This window comes from Sparus aurata, chromosome 11 (genome assembly GCF_900880675.1).
Source record: "Sparus aurata chromosome 11, fSpaAur1.1, whole genome shotgun sequence".
NCBI lineage: Eukaryota > Metazoa > Chordata > Actinopteri > Spariformes > Sparidae > Sparus > Sparus aurata.
The window spans coordinates 18,249,836-18,267,258 of NC_044197.1; the positions used below are offsets into that span (position 1 = coordinate 18,249,836).

A 17,423-nucleotide genomic window follows, 5' to 3' on the forward strand; every position below is an offset into this window, starting at 1 on the left:
TTCACATGTGTTTTTATCACCAATTTATGAATGTGAATTGAAGGGGGATTTTATATTTTTTGACTAGATTAACTGTGCTGTTTTCTAAATGTCCCCAGGTATTTTCACCATTAATATTTAATCTACTGTAGGTCTCTTTGGGCTTGGCCAGTACTAAAAATATTCACAATTCTGGGAGAGTGAGTGTGTGTACATGAAAAGGGTTTATTCCCATTCATCCTTGTGCTTTGTAGGAATGAAACATCATTGCATCGACTAAAAGGACAACTCTCCTTCTGACAAGTGTAGCTCATGTACTTTGGACATCTGGTCCCAGTTTAGAAATATTTTACAGAGATCTTCCACATATTCTATTATTAATTTTGTTGCCTCATCTCTTTGCAATTCGTTATTTCAGAAGAGGGCAAAGGTGGTGGACAAATCCAATAAGTACCAGATTAATAAACTGTACATTATTCCTTGAGGCTACAAGTCAGGATGGAAATACATGAACCTCTTCATGCTGGACTGTTGCTGGCACACACGCTAGTCAAGTGTGCCAAAAATAGTGACCCTGTATTTCACTCTGCATTACATAATATAAAGGAAGTGCTATCTATTAGACTAGGCTCGAACCTTCCTTGCCAATGTAAACTTTGGAAATAATGTAAGAATAATAATCCAGGAAAGGGTCTTAGTTCTGGGCATACAAATGCTCTTGAATGAAGCTCTGTGTGTCATTCAGCTGCTTCAGTGTTGGTGTGTTGGCAGAACAGGTTGCTGAGTTGGCACCAGCCTCTGGCACTCTGACATGCTCTGACACTCCTGGACCAGCTCTCTTCCTGTTTTTGGCCGCAGTGCTTGTTTGTTCAGCAAACGGGGACTGAAACAGGGTTGACCCTCACTTTTCTAACAGCCCAAACATGCATATAAGTGAGACATTTCACCATTGGTGTTCAAGTTCCAGACTGTTTAGAGGGAGGAGCTCTCATTTAGAAAGTTACTCTTTTTAATCACCAACACAAGAAGTTATTGTGTTTAACAGGCAGCTGTCTAACATATATATATTTATTGTTTAACCATGTGATTAAGTCTATAAAATATTCATGCCATGTGCTCTCAATCTACTGGTGTCCGGTAGTTGTCCAGTGACACCATGATGGGGCAAAGCAAAATTAATTCACGTCTCCTTGAAGAAATGCAGTTGGAAGTGTTGTGAGGTCTTTTTGACAAGCTGCTGTGGCAGGTGATCTGACCTGAAAGTTAGTAAGCTACCTAGCTCAATTGCTAACCACACTTTGGGCGTGCAGTTTATTCAAAGCAGAAACAGACAACCAAAAAAATTCTAGTGTTTGAGAATGAGGTATTGCTGTTAGCAGCATGGCTACCGCTAGCAGCCTCGCTACTCTCCAGAGAAAGAAAGAAACAACCATAAGAATTACAATTTGACCTGGAATTCAAGATCTCAATACAAGGTGTAACAAGTAGGTAGGTTTTGTTACTTACTGATCTAGCAGAAGGAAGGACAGTCAAGAGACCTGCTGTTAAGGGAAAACACAAGGGGGTAACATTACAGGTAGATATTCCATGGAATGATTAGCCTGTCCATTTACTCTTGTTTTACCTTGGTTTCACTTTGCCTCCTACATCAGTGGGGGTTTTTTCTTCCTTTTGCAGCATAGAGTTTCCTCTGCTATTCCAGTGTTCCACGGTAACCTGGGGATAGTGACGGAGGGAAACAATGCCTCTCTCTATTTTGGTTGCATAATGGCAGATGCACTTCTGTTGTGCCGTAACTCATCCTTTGTTTTTCCAGGGAACATTGGGCCTGTAATCACTTTTTACTTCAGAATGATAAGTAGTAGCAAAAAAGTTGTCTGTTGCCTGTTTAGGAGACTAACTTGTACCTTGGATGTTGTTTTACGACTCAAAGCAAACCATGGCTGTGACGGCTTCTTAGATTTTGGACCCTCACATGTGAAAGTTTAGCTCCATCACAAACCCCCACACGTTTGTTTTTGCCTCCGCCTTTGAATCCAATGATCATGACCGTTCCACCGCAATAAATTGATTGTGGTCTGAAAATCATAAATGCTGGTGATACCAGGACCCTTACAACCTCTCGCCTTCTTCCCTCAGACACACCTTCTGGCAGTATCGCAAGGAGAACCCTCAGACCAGAGTTGGTGAACCTCCTCCCGACGGCCTCCCAGGCTTCAACAGCGGCGTGATGTTATTAGACCTCGGTGCTATGAGGGCCTCAGCCCTCTACAACCAACTGTTGGAGCCCGGCAATGTGGCCAAACTAGCAGACCAGTATCGCTTCAGGGGCCACCTGGGCGACCAGGACTTCTTCACCATGATCGGCATGGAGCATCCTGAACTGTTTTATTCCCTCACCTGTGGCTGGAACCGGCAGCTGTGCACCTGGTGGAGGGACCATGGATATGGAGACGTGTTTCAGCTGTATTATCGTTGTGGTGGGCCAGTCTATATCTACCATGGGAACTGTAACTCCCCCATACCAGATGACTGATGCTGGAACTGAAAAGAAGTCTGACATCTACAGTTTAGTAAAAGGGAAATATTACTCCTGCTTTTTGGGTAGGAGGATTGTGACTTTTAAGGCAGTTTCCATTCTTGACCACTGTGTTGCCATGGTAGTCAGAGACTCTGCCCCCTGCTGGCCAAGGGGCATCTGAAGGGACCACTTACCCTTGTTGCTACAAATGTGGTGCTCATCTGTGTCATTTTAGAGTCAATTTTGGCATTCAAGCCAAATAGCAGCTTTTCTTACAGCTAGGGCTGCAACTAATAAATATTGTTAATGTTGATTTATCTGTTGATTAGTTGATTGGTTTGGTCTATCAAATGGTTGATCAGGATTTACCATTACCCAATATGACGTTCTCAAATGTTTAATTTTGAACACAACCAAAAGATATTCATTTCACTTTCATAGAAGAGTAAAGAAGCCGAAGAAGCTGGAATCAAAGAATTTTGCCTTTTTTTTCCCTTAGAAAATGTATCAAACCAATTCATCTATAATCTAAATAGTTGGTGATTAATTAATTGTTAACAACTGTTCGATCATTGGAACAGCTGTACTTACAGAAATGCAAGAAGCTTCAACAGTGTGGGAATGTTTCTTCAGGTACTGAGATGATTAAAAGAAGGAAGCTTCGAGTTGACTGTAGAAATACGCTGCTCAAATCACCATGAAATCGCACTGTATCATCGGGTGCCTAATGTCAGTGTGAATGCGGCCAAATGCATCGTACATTGTCAGTGTTTAGTAATTTGTCTTGTCATGACCTTCTTTATTAATAACTTTCAATAAATTCTGGTATCATGTTGAGGAGAATCTACAGGACAACTATCCTTCACACAGAGTGGCTGTATATTTGAGTTGAGGATTCACAAGGAATTCATAATGCTAACAAATGTTACCTGCAATGAATAAAGGGTCAGCAAATGTGGTAATTGGCATCTAAAGAAAAAAGTCTTGTACCTTTTTTTTTTTGCACCGCCTTGTCTTTGTGCAACACTCTACCAGGTGAGGGCTAATCTGGTGCTGTTTAGTTCACCTCTGTTGCTTATAGAAGAGCTGGAGGGGTTTGCTTTAACACCAGCGGACTCCTCTTGGCGCAGCCACGTGCAACACACTGCCACAGTTCCTTTCAAATGCATCTTTCTGCAGGTTGAAAGACAGGATAAAGAAAACCACGTCAGAGGGTGGGGAAGGCTTTAGAAAGTTGACAGTTAACAATTCGGCACTGATGTCGATTGTTCGTGCCCTGCATTCACAGTTTATCTAAGGCCAAACGCACACACTCAGACATAGCAAATGAAGGAACGTGACTGCAGACACTGACCCACTTTTTGAGTTTTCTTGCTGTGCTCAGTGAACTGGCACTCGGATTCAAAGAAAATGTCAACACTCAATATTCATCAGTCAGGAAATTGTCTGAGGTGATGCACACTTTAACAAACGCACAAACAGTGAGAGCGAGAGTAAGGCGGCTGGATACTGGGCACCATCACAGAGGACAAAGGAAAGGCTACTGAAGACATTTGAGAATAAACATTACGCCAAATCAATACACTTCCCTTGACCTCACCCTGAAGCTGATCAATATTTTTATCCGGCTCTTTCAGAACAGCATATTCAGTCTCTATGGCTCTAAAACACATTGTTAGCCAGAAAATGTAATGTTGAAACAGGCTGAATATTGGAAAATAACATCTATTCTCACTTCCTGGTTCCAGCCTCAAAAGGTTTATTATGAAGGGTTTTCTTGACTGGTGTTTATGACTATTATTATAACGTGCTGCAGGGATGTTGAAAATGATTTGGATTTGGATTATTGCAAAAAAATAAGCTCTCTGCCAAACACAAGTTAATGATTCTTAGGCGTTAATTTAGCAAAATGGTCTTCACCATTAAGGATTATTAATTTGTAATGCAAACCATTTTTGCGGTGTAAATGCAATTGACAGAAGTAAAATGATAACGTAAGGCTGTAAACAAACTATATTTTAGCTAATGCTGCATTCACATGCTCCTCAGATGATCCCATTTCCCCAGTTGGGATGTCGTCCCTCCGACTTCACTTTGCTCACGTGCGTCACGTTGAAATGTGTGAGCAACATGGATTTGTCGCTCAGCGTTTAAACAACACAGTGATAGATGTCTCCAGTATTTTGGTGACAAGGAAGAGCAAATGAAGTGATACAATGACCATAAAAAAACGTGACTTTGGTAAAAGTGTCTTACCATCAAGCCAATGTTTACTTTCGTCTGCCATGTTTTAGTGTCACGATGTCAACTTGGCAACTTACACACACAATTTTCTAAGACTTTCGGAGTTGTTCGAACTTTAGACTTTTATTTTATTTAACCCCTTTATTGTAAGTGTACCACTTCACTTTCTTTACATCCCTTGCATACTGGCATTTTTGACAGGAAAATGCTTTGAAATTATAAGGAAGTTATTGATCAAGATAAAGTATTATTTTTAGTGTTCTTTTTACCACTTTCAAACACTCCTGTGTCTCACATCGGTCGCTAAAGATAGCTGGAGATTACAGATGATGTTTAATGAGAGTTACCTTTTTTAACTTTGGGAAAAAAAAACACTTCCCAGTTTGCTGCTTCAGTGTGAGCAGAGTAAATGGCTGTTGTGTATCAGCAAATTGAATGTGCAATTATAATTTTAAAGGGCTAAAAAGATGTTTGCAAATATGTGTTCAATAAATCCAGTATATTAGAAACTCTTACAGGTTTAAAACCTGCTCTTTTCATTGTTAAAGTTGGAGTTGACAAGTGTCTTTCGGTGACATGACATAATCAAATGCAAAGGAAGCTTTACATGAAGCCAAGTATCTTCTTTTTAAATGAAAGATTGTTCAAAGATTGTTCAAACTTGGTGACCTTTCGAAGATGATGAAAGTTTCTGTCGCACAAATACAATAAACTTCCCATTATGTTCATCTCTACTTCTTTTTGTTTGTGTTCAGCTGTACTAAATAAATTATATCATCATTTTCCTATTTTTTTTATTGTTTATTTAAACTAAGACACCTTGTTTCAGGTGTAAGAACGACTCACATTAGGGAGAAAGCATTAACAACACTCCCATCCTCATGATCAAGAGGGTGCTTTTAGTCACTTAAGGGTTAGAACAGGGTGATGAAAACAAATGTATGTTAATGGTGTGCACTCGCATGTATCACTCGACAAACCTCTGCCTGTGTTCTTGTTTGTCAGCTACGAGCTAGAAGTGACCCATTTCTGTCACTCAAACCTGCCAACACAGGCGGCTAACGCTCTGTAGGCAGAAAAACACCATTAGTCTGCCCTGACCCCTGAATGTACGGACATCAAAATAACCCAATTAAAACCTGTAACTAAAACTTTTCTCCAGTTGAGATCTGCTGGAGTAGAGTGATATTTTTGTTTATGATCTTGCTCTGGTTGGTTCACATGTCCTTGGAACATTAACATTAGTTTTATCGATTTGATACAGTGATCCAAGGTCTTCTTGCACAACAGCTTCTGTAAGTTAGACGGACAATTAGATGACAAAGATATGCAAGACACAATGTACTGTGTGCATTTCTAGCCTCTGACAGAGTTTTATTTGACAACGTTGAATGGGTAAAATGGCACAGGAAATATGGAAAGCTTTTTATTAGTTTTTTTTAGCCATCAAATTGTGCACATGCAAAAGCCCAAATTTCCACTCTCACTATTATCCATGATGGCGCAGATATTTAGGCCTTCAGCTGTTTTTCAGCTGTTTTCATCCCATTTTGCAAAAGTGGCTTTTTACACTTAGTAGTCCCAGTGCCTGGCCTTGTATTACTGCCCCTCCATTGTATTATATTAGGTTGGAAATAATAACCCTGGGCTACGCAGCTTTGCTGTGCTTCTTAAAATCCCTCACCCGGATTCATCGGCAGACACTTTGAGCACATTTACCTTGAGGGCGAGCGGCGGAAACAGCAGGCTGCTATAGACAACAGCTCAATCTAGAGCTCAGTGAGACTCTGAGTGTTTTCTGTACAGCTCTGTTTCCTACAGATCGACAGCGGAGGGAAGACAAACGATCTGCAGAATCTGTTGCTGCTCTGACTGCTCGTCATAGATGGATCACTCAATTAGCACCGAATTGAATGCCGACAGAAATATCACACCATGCACACAAAGTTAAGGGAATCTGGACATGTGAAGGAGCCAGTGCATGTTTGTAGGGCAACAAATCAAAAGCTGTTTTTTCTGTGTGAGGTGCCTCTCCCAGTGAGAAGCTGGAAATTCATTTCACCATATATTTATGCAATTTTCCATTCATTTGTCTTGTCTTAACATATTCCAACTCTTTTATACCTTGGTAGACAACTTTCTTCTTGTTGTTGGCTGTGGCTGTTGAGATGAAGAATGTACCCAGTCTAATCAAGGCCTTCAAAAAAGTGTCAAGTCTAAATGTTACTTACCATTTGGAAAAAAAAGATTACAATGACAGATATGATATCGAAAATACATTTAGCTAATGTCAATTTTGATTAGCACTACTAACATTTGTCACCATCTCTTATTTTTTTAAATTTGATTTGATGTAGGGGCAGTAAGCTCCTACAGCTCTGGCTCACTGTCACCAGAGAAGAAGTTAATCCTGTATCATGCACATTTTTAGGGCAGGTTTATATTACCACAGAACCAAAGTCTCCTAATGACACCCACACATTCAAACTATGTTTCATATTGGCAGTGAGAGATGTGTTGTTGCTGCTGCATGTGTGGCCACTTGAAAAAACGACTTGGAGAAGCACGTTTTGTGTAAAAACAGCGTGGTGAGCATGTGGAGCAGAGATCCGTGGGTATCATCTGTAATTAATGGAAGGAGCAGTGGAACTCCGCATCTCGCACTGAAACTCTGAAAGGCAGCAGCCAAGTCTGTTTAAAGACGATCGTTCCAGTTTGACGTAGATGAATACTTTCACGCCTGTTTCAAACCATCTTTCCTCTCTGGCCAAGATGTGTACAAGGTGTTGGACAACAATGTACACGTGTACACAAAAGAATCCATCTATGTCAAACTGGAACGACCGTCTTTGAACAGAGGTGGTGGCCTATGACACTACTTATCACCCACCCACAGTGCAGTTCTGAGTTCCCTCCCCGACAGTTTAACAAGCACCTGGGCTCACGTAGCCCTAGCAACCCACATGAAGGCTGATTGGGTCAATGAATCATAAGTGGCCCCAAAGGACACTCCCACACAGAGTTTAAAAACCTGCAACTCTTCTCCAGTTAGTTAGAACTGATGAAGTCTCTTGGATGAGAGGTGAAACGTCTTCAAGGAGGTGAAACAAGTCCAGTTGCCTACACTTAGAATTATCATGACCTGAACAACATTTAATATCTCAACTGCTGGCTTATGTTGAAAACTGCTGTGACAGAAAAGGTAAAGTAATTGTAATTCCTCAGACTTTGCTGACGGTCAATCCAAAAAACAAACCAAAAAAATTAGACCATTTAAAATCCCCGTATATATTGCTGTCTCTGCGTCTGAAACACATTTACAAGAGCCCTGCATTGTGGGGGGAAACAGCTTTCAACCTGTATGTGTGTGTTCATCTGACACAGTGCTCCACTAGACAAAATGTAGGCCAGTGTCTCCCTCTTCTCTCTCTCTGTCTCTCTCCTCTCCCGCCGCTACCCATTCCCCCAGACAGCGGGCAGTCTGCCCAATAACAGGCTGAACATTGCGAGACCTTCATCCGTCTGTACACATCGATTGTTCCGCCCTCCACTCTCCGCTCTCATACTGACTACAGTTATTTTGGAACTGATAATAAGCAGAAGGACGTTTTGAGAAATATTCTCGGTTGCTGCAGGGTCAGATTAAGAGAGCGATCATTTATGTGTATTCAGTACAGTGAGGTGGAGGTTCATGGTTGACGCTTCAACCTCAAGGCCACCACAGCTCTTCCTATCAAGCTATTTATTGAGACACCAGCACCAAAAGAAGTCCTGAGTGACGCCTGGGGCTAACAGCTCTGCACACATTCATAATGCTTAATGAAAGATAAAGTAATTATTTGATTTGGGAGATGACAAGCTCACTTTCTAATATTCATTTTTGAAGGAGTTGGAAGGCTTTTCTCTTCTTTTTTAAAACTTTGCAATGAAGGCTAGCTGTTTTCCCCATGCTTCCAGTCAAGACCTGTCAAGACCTGTCTCTATACTGGTTAAAAAAAAATCTCATGGCATTTTTCGAAAGGGAAATTAATAATCCTTAATTTATAAAGAGTACAACATATTTTTTTTCTTCAATTTGTGTTGCATATGAACAAGGGAGCTTTCAGACTCAAATTTTCGGCCACTTTTTAACAATTGTTAAAGATACAATAACATTTCTGCGTCAAAATGTCACAAAATAGCTGGACGGTTGTTATATATTTTGTTGAGTTATTGAATGAATTAATATTTTCATTTAAGGTAACTGTGCGTTTCATTTGGTCGACTGTTGCTATGACTGCCGGGGTTAACATCAGATCATCTGTCAGAGAGTGAGGAAGGCAATCAACATTACTAAACAAGTATAAAGCTATAATACATTACGACGTTACTTTTCTGTTTGAGTGAGGTCACACAGAGCATCATCGTGATGGCTCTTGTTCAACAATGAAGAAAACAGCAGCACTACATCATCAAACTACCTCTTTACTCAGGGGCCCCTAGCGGCAAGAGAAACAGACTGTGCATTTAGCTCACATGTTTGTTTCGAGGTTGTTCGATTTATATTTATTGCGTGTCTAAAAAGCACACAAACACTACATGACAGTTCCAGGCTGTGTAGAAGGCACCACAGACGTGAATGCTGATTAACAAAAACACACATTTTTCAATGTCAGACTGTAGCTTGCAAAACGGCCTTGGATTACCAGCATCTAACAATTGCTTCATGACAGCACAATGATAGTAAACCTACGTTGTCTCTGGCATGTTCATTTAAATTAATTGCACGTGCTTGACTCAGCTGTGCCCGGATGCCCCGCTGCTGTTCACCAATTCTGACTCAGCCTCTCCTCACATGGAATATGGATTTAAGTCTTTCATGCAGGTACTGCCACAAAATGTGCTAAACTCTGATTATTTCCGACACCTCTCAGTCTCACTACAATGAACAGCCTCAAGGTGAGTGTCAGCAGTGACAAACAAACAATGAGCACTGCTGCTCATTCTCAATCTCAATCTCTCTCATGCCTGTGAATCCAAAAAGTAAAAATTGCTCGAAATCATGTGTGATTCAACGAGGGCTCCTTAAAAAGGTGGGGAAATTTTGACTTTGTGTGACCGGTGAGCATGTCCCTACACCACCACAGTTCAATATTGATTTAAAATATAAAAGAATAAAACAGTTGTTTAAGAGCAGGTAAAAGGGACAGTTGACTGTATGCAAATGTTCTGTTGCTGCTGTCAAGATGTCGTCTTGTCTCTCTTCTCAGTTCTGTTTTTAGTCATGCTCTGATCTTCACTCCCAAAGTTCTGCATCTGCATCACAAGACACAAATTAAAATGTGCTCGCACACATCACCGCCATCTGTGATCTTCACAGATTGCTCTGGTTTTCCACCTCTCGGTCTCAGAACAGCTGTAACTTATAAACAAGAGGGAAGATTATGATGACAGCAGAGGGTCATTTTGTGAATCACCGACAGTGATGTGGCACAGCTTGAAATTGGGCCACTGACTGTCAACATCATTTCTGCGGCACATTAGTTTTAGTATATATAATAGCAGGCCTGAATCATGAGTGTGATTTTACAATTTATCTCATACACGCCTCTGTCCAAGTGGCAACAGTTGAATAACCTGAAATCTGTAGATGGACTACATTACAAACAGGAAAGAAAATTATGAAACAACATATGTAGAACCCTGGAAAGACTATGTGACTGAAAAGACCGATAAGTTAAGGGCCTGAAGAAGACTGAAGAGCTTCTTTTATTTCCACGCATTCTCTTTCACACTAAATAATTTTTCTATAATGGATTTCTCTGCTCTAACTTGTTTAACACCCTCTGGTCTACAGCGAAGGTAAATTTCTTGGATAAACAGCTTGAAAAATATACCTATTGTCTTTGTTGTTGAGATTTGGATGAGAAGATTCCTGCCTACGGACAAAAACATTAAGCGGTTTTTGTGTTAGACCACATCTTGTCATTGTTACATTTTAATGTTTTAACAGATTAAACAAAGTTAGGGATTTTTTTTTAAAGCTTTAGTTGATTTTATTTCACCATTTTCTAAACTTTTAAGCCATGCTTATAAGGTTATAGGCTTAAATTGGACAGATATGAATATATTGATTTTCTCATCTAGGCCTTGGCAAGAAAGCAAGTAAGTGTATTATTCCCTCAAGAGACGCAGGTTTATCAGCCAACCTCGAACAAAAAAAAATAAAAAATATAGAGTTCAATAAGGACTTGCTTACATTGAATTTCTAAATTGGAAAAAGCGGACAAAAAAGCAGATGAGCGGTTGAAAGTTGTCAAAAAGCTCGATCTAATAGGTTGATATTTTTTAATACAAATTCTAATCTTACATTTCTGTGAATTTTCCACTTTTGCATGACATTATTCTCCCTCTTTTGACTGTTTAACAGAACTGAGGAAATTAAGAAAATGAAATAGTACTCTCCGTGCACAATGATAACAGCTCATGTAAGTACATTATGTAAGAAATACATTTTCACAGGCTACTGAAAGTGAAAATAAGGTTTTCAAATTTTCAACACAGTGTGATGTGATTGTATACGCGTACAGTTAAGGCACAGCAACGGGAAGTACAATCCGTTGAGACATGTAAGTCCATGGTAATCATGCACTGTATGTGCTGGTTTCACCAGGTGAATGACTGAGATAGATAACATGAGATCAGGTGAACACATAAGATGGATTTGGGAGGTGCGTCACAAACAGCAGGGAACACGGCGCCTCACAATGAGCTGACAGTGAGATATATGAACAGACCGTCTCAAGAGCCACACCTAGACATAATACAGACATTTTATTCACAAGATATGGAATCACAATGCCTTCTGGGAGGATGCAAACTGTGAACACTGGCCGAGAGTCTGACCCACATAATATATGGCTCCATCTACCAGAAATTAGGTCTCTGTGTCACCCTACTTCAAAGTCCAGGGGGAGAAATGTCCACGTTAACGTCTAATCTTGTATTCAGCTGCAGAATCCGATTTAAAATATGAGGTGGTGAGCTATTCTTACGATGGGGTGAGTTTTGATTGAAGTTGTGCCAAATGCAGTGGAGCTGAATCATTAAATCTGCCTCATGTGCAAAAGGAGATATCACAAGAAAGAAGTTAAATTGATGTTAGTTTCTTTTGTGATTTGGCAAAATCTTCATTACAGTTGATCGGCTTTCATCTGGTTTTGAACACAACTTTGTATAATTTTTGACATCATTTAATTCCAGCACAAGAGTAAACAGTTTCCCTCTGAGTTTATCAGTGATTCACAAGCTGTTGCATTAGATGAAACACGTCCTCTCACTGTTTACAACCCTGATTCCCCAAAAGTTCACATGCTGTAAAACATAAACAGAATGTGATGATGTTCAGATCCCTTTTGACATATTCAATTAAAACCGTTCAAGACAACTATTTGTAGATCTTTGTAAATATATGCTGACAATCTACCGTAAATCCATTTTGCCAGGCTTGAAGCTCGTTACTAACCTTGTTACTTAATACACCTGGGTTGAACCATTCAGCATCCTTTTAGGAACCACTGGCAGCTGTGGCTGTGGTTTAAATATGTCAACCACAGAGAGAAGCGAATGTTCATTATACAACAAGTAGTTCCGACCAAGGAATCTGATTGGTCAACAAGACATTTAGACCGTGCTCAAATCAGCATGACAGCACGCCTGACTCATTACTCAAAATATTACTCCACCAAGTCTGTGGCAATAGTGTATCCATCTCCATGGCAACATCAGAGCTGGAGCAAAAAAAATAAAAAGTACGGCTTGAAATTCAAACTTTCTGCCGTAAAATATGCAGAGGAAAAGTCGGGAGAAGCAGCCGCTAGACGTTTCTCTGTCGACCCCAAGAGAGTGAGAGATTGGCGATAAAATAAAACGGAGCTGTCCGAGGAGGACAGCAACAGGGCCAGGCAGGAAGAAGGCTAGCGAGGAGCCTGAGATAAACATGCGGGAATTAGTTATCAGCAAACGGGCACGCCAAGAGAGAGTGTCCCACAAAATTATCAGGGCGATGGAGAAACAAATGTACGCCACCGTGAGTGACAGCAGAGATGAGGAGTTATCTGTGAGTGCTGATCGGCTGAATCGTTTCCTCCGCCGCAACAACTTCACTTGCAGAAGACTACTATTGCCCCGCAGGATGGCAGATAATTCACAGAGAAGCTGGAGAAGTTTGTGACATTTTCATCCTGGATTTTTGAGAGGAAGGAATTACGCCTGTCCCAAATTGCCGCCTGGTCCCAAATAAACGCCTGGTCTGTTAAGTGATTGAAACAAATAAATGCCCAGGCTATTATTTATTTTCCCTTCAGTGTGAGGGACACTATTGTGACCGCGGTGAAAACGTTTTATAAAAAATATAAAAGAAAAAAAAAAACAACATCTTTGTTATAACTTGGGCGATAAAAATAAGCATTTTCTGTTTATCTGTGCAGTATTGATTTAGTTTGGGAAATTCAGAGACCGCGATAAGCTTCAGCTTCACTCTTCTGGGACTAGAACATCCTTTCTGTTGCTAGGTTGTTACTAAGGGTTGGATTATTTGCTGGAGTGGTAAACTACGTTCCATTACACATATGAGTCTACTGACGTGACTGATTTTGTTTCAGTTATCAGTCAGACTCCATGTGTGTCCATGGAAACGCGACGCACACTCGCAAAAACCTTTAAAATTTGAGAGCAAATTGTCCATCAACATGGATATATTTTGATTATACAATTTATTTTTGTTGGTATTAGTTGTATAATCGCAATATTACCCTCGAGGGTGTGCTTTAACGTCATTTGAGCACTTCACTGCTGCTTGCGGACTGCATCACTGTCGTGCTCAAATGACGTTAAAGCACACCCTCTCGGGTAATATTGCTTAATTTGAAAACAGCTATGGCAGCTTCTCAAGAGGTTAGCATAGGTGCTATAGCATCATGTATATGTACATTTCTAAGAAAGACCCTTAAGAAGTTTTTTCGCAGTTTCTAGCAGTGTCTTTTCAGATTGTTCCGTGTAACGAACCATCTGGTGCATCAGGTTAGAAAACTTGTGGAATGATCCAAAAAACATGTTTGGAACATTCCACAGGTTAACAGATTCATTGGTAACAGGTGATAGGATTGTGATTGGGTATAAAAGAGGCATCGTTAGTATGGCTCAGTTGTTCACAAGAAAGGACAGGGGGGGTTCACCATTTTTATCAGACACACTTCCTTATAAAAGGATATTACTACATGGGCTCAGGAACATTTTGTAAAACAGTCGTCGGTGAACACAGTTCTTTTGCTTTTCTTTTTTTCAAATTATTGCATTTTCGTTTTTTTCATGCTTTACACAGCATCAGAACTTTCTTGGAATCAGGGTTGAGGAAGAAATAAAAATGCTTGCTTTTCGGTAGCTCTCACACATGCCACTGATGGTCATTGATTAGCTGACCTAGTTCTTCCACTAGACGTCCACTGGACGTGACTCAGCAGAAAACAAATCTCCCTCTCTGTCGGGTTTATTGAAGATTGATCAGGTTAAAAGAAAATCCCTGACCAAAGAATCAAATGAGATTATAGCAATCAAACTGGGTCATCTTCTCTCCCGTAAAATCAATATCTTTGATTATGAGTCACTATAGGGACTTTGCTGAAGGAGATATCTGGCCTGGAAAATGGCCAAAATCATCGGTTAGGTGAACTTGCTTGGTGTTGAACCTCATACCGATGTCACAGGCTACTTAGCTGATGAACATGCTGTTTCAAGACGGACATGACCTTTATGGATCTAAAAAGATATCAAGGCGGGAATGACCCAGATTTCTAAGATGTTTTTAAGACTCAGCAGTGAGTCCAGCTTGACCATGTAAGCAATTATTTTTCGGTCGTATGTCACGTTTATCCACAGTGTGCATGCTGAGAAACGTGTTGTGTGTGTTTTAATGTAATGCTAAAGAACACCACCTTACGAAACATTTTGAATGTGTGTGTACTGATGCAATTACACTGTGACTACCCATCTGTGTTTCTCATAACACATACATAATGGAGCTATGACATACACGCACAGTCTGCCACTCATCATCCATACACACAAAGGCATGTGCATAAATGCATGCACCCAAATAGCTCCTCTCTTACACAAGCTGATAAGAGAGATGGAGTCTAAAAGGTAAAAGCAGGGAAAAAGGTCTTAATAATGAAGCCCTATGTCGGCCCACTCTGCTGCCTGTGAGTCAGGCGAGATATAAGTCCCAAACGTCATAAGTAGGTCAGTGTGCTCTAGTGCACGCAACAGGCTAGCAGCAGAGAATCTCCATCGGTGATTAACAGCCACTCAGATCATGCCGCAGCATATGTTACGAGGGTGACACACTTCATGTAACAGGTTGCAGGTACGGAGGTCGCACTCAGGAGACCTTCTGATAGTTTGTCTGTTCAGGAAATGTGTTTTCTGCCACATTAAAAACTTGAAAATTCATTACCAGCCTGCCTGCAGGATGGAGTAATAAACAAATAGAGACTGTCGGGCAACCAGAAGCCTCCTGACGAGCGAGCAGCTGCCCTACTGAAGGCACTGAGCTCCCATCAGGTCATGCAGTGCTGTTCTGTAATTGACCGCTGACCTCTCACTTCTATGTGGAGAAGGGCAAGAAGAAAAAAAGAAAATAGACCACCAAGAATCAATAACACTAACAGGGAAAATACATCAGGGTCCGTTTCAATTGAACCAAACAGGTTAGGTGTGAAAGCGTCCTTTTAGTTAAGACTGAAATTGAGCAAAGGGAGATGATTTAGACTAAGGCTTGTCTAACATGTCCAAAAATGTCCATTGTGTACTTGATGATTCCCGTCTTACTTTCTATCCTCTTTCTAAGATGTTTGTCCATCCAGATGCTTTATTTTCTGGATTTGTGTTGAGAATGAAAATCTCATGGGGCTGCAAGCATGACTATAGGAACTTTCATTCTCGTTCGGACACAGAGTGAATATCAATTGCTCCATGAATCTATTATCAATTCCAAGACGAGATGCTTGATACAAATACCCAGCATTACCATGGCAACAAGCGCACTGTAACTTCCCAACAGGCCCAGTCTCTATTGTGGGGAGCATCATTACGAACCACCGTCAAATGAATGCATGCCCCGCAGGCAGTCTGTGCGTCCATGGCTCTGTCCTCATTCCTTGGCCCAGATGGCCGAGGTCCACACCCTGTGTCCCTGCCAAAGCAGAGGTGGTGATTTACTGGCATATATGACAGAGACGTCAGGGGCTACTTAACTGGTGAACATGCTTTTTCAAGACTGACATCACTGACAAAAGGTTGTGTCTCAATCACAATGTCCTCATGTGGAAAGAGATGCACCTTTTGTCTGTTCTGATCCGATTCCAGAGCTCATTTTTCTTGAATATTAGTATGATAATGATTTTTGTTGGTGGTGGTGTTATTATGTATAGGTTTACTTGAGGCAGTAGTCAACCACACAGCCATACTCGCCATACAGGAACTCCATTTATCGCTCTTTATCAGTTATATGCCTCTTTTTCAGTGCAGCCAATGCAACATCACCCTAAACAAAAAAAAAACAAGCCATTCATATTCATGCGTTTCATGTGACGTCACACATGAGTCACAGCGCCATCTTGAAGACCGTCCAAGGACCGGAGCTACGGTAGTCTAATGTAAACAATGCTGTCTATCTGCTGTGCTGTAGGCTGTTATAACAGCAAGTAAAACAAAGATGGACACATATTTTATAACATTCCCAAGAACACAGAAAGGAGACAGAAGTGGATAGCTGCAGGCTGTGCAATGATCATTTTATTTCGGGTAAGTTCGTTGACTCTGAACTGATGTTAGTTAGCCTAGGTAGCAGAAGTGGGGCGTTTATTTGTTTCAACCACCTAACAGACCAGGCGGCAATTTGGGACAGGCGTTTAATTCCTTCCTCACAAAAATCCGGGATGAAAATGTCACAAACTTCGCCAGCTTCTCGGTGAATTCTCTGGCATCCTTCTGCAAGTGATGTGGCGGAGGAAACTCCTCATCTCTGCTGTCACTCACAGTGGCGTACATTTGTTACGCCATCGCCCTGATCATTTTGCGGGACACTCTCTCTTGGCGTGCCCGTTTGCTGAAAACTCATTCCCACATGTTTATCTCAGGCTCCTCGCTAGCCTTCTTCCTCCCTCCAGCAGGCAGCCTGGCCCTGTTGCTGTCCTCCTCGGACAGACGCTGAAGCTCAGCTTGATTTTTTCGCCAATCTCTTACTTTCTTGGGGTCGACAGAGAAATATCTAGCGGCTGCTTCTCCCGAGTTTTCCTCTGCATATTTTACGACAGAAAGTTTGAATTTCAAGTCGTACTTTTAATTTTTTTGCTGCACTGGAGCTGGTGCTCCCTGATGTATGGCGACGGGTTGTGTACAAGGTCAATGAAACTATCGCCAAAACAAATATTTGGCAAATGTTGTGCGGACAAAAGCGGGGTTAGTAATCCATGTGGATCCAATCCTAAAATACTTGTTTTTGTAACATAGCGCTGCTCTTCCTCCGTGGAGAGATGAGTTTTACTAGCCATTTCCCCTCGAACCAGTTGAAGGCGCTAACAGTACACTCTATCGTACGGTCCTTAATGGTCCTAAAGATGGCGGCCAGAACGAAAAAGTC

General features: G+C 41.0%; 1 protein-coding gene across 1 annotated transcript in view; it reads left to right on the forward strand.

The window, feature by feature from the left end:
• The window catches only part of xxylt1 (xyloside xylosyltransferase 1), a 30,534-nt gene extending 25,056 nt beyond the window's left edge, over positions 1–5,478 (forward strand). Inside the window, exon 5 of the mRNA XM_030434434.1 lies at positions 2,119–5,478. Within this exon, the coding sequence (XP_030290294.1) occupies positions 2,119–2,515 (397 nt within the window). The 3' untranslated portion in view covers positions 2,516–5,478. The remainder of the gene's footprint in view (positions 1–2,118) is intronic.
• Positions 5,479–17,423: the final 11,945 nt, after the last annotated feature.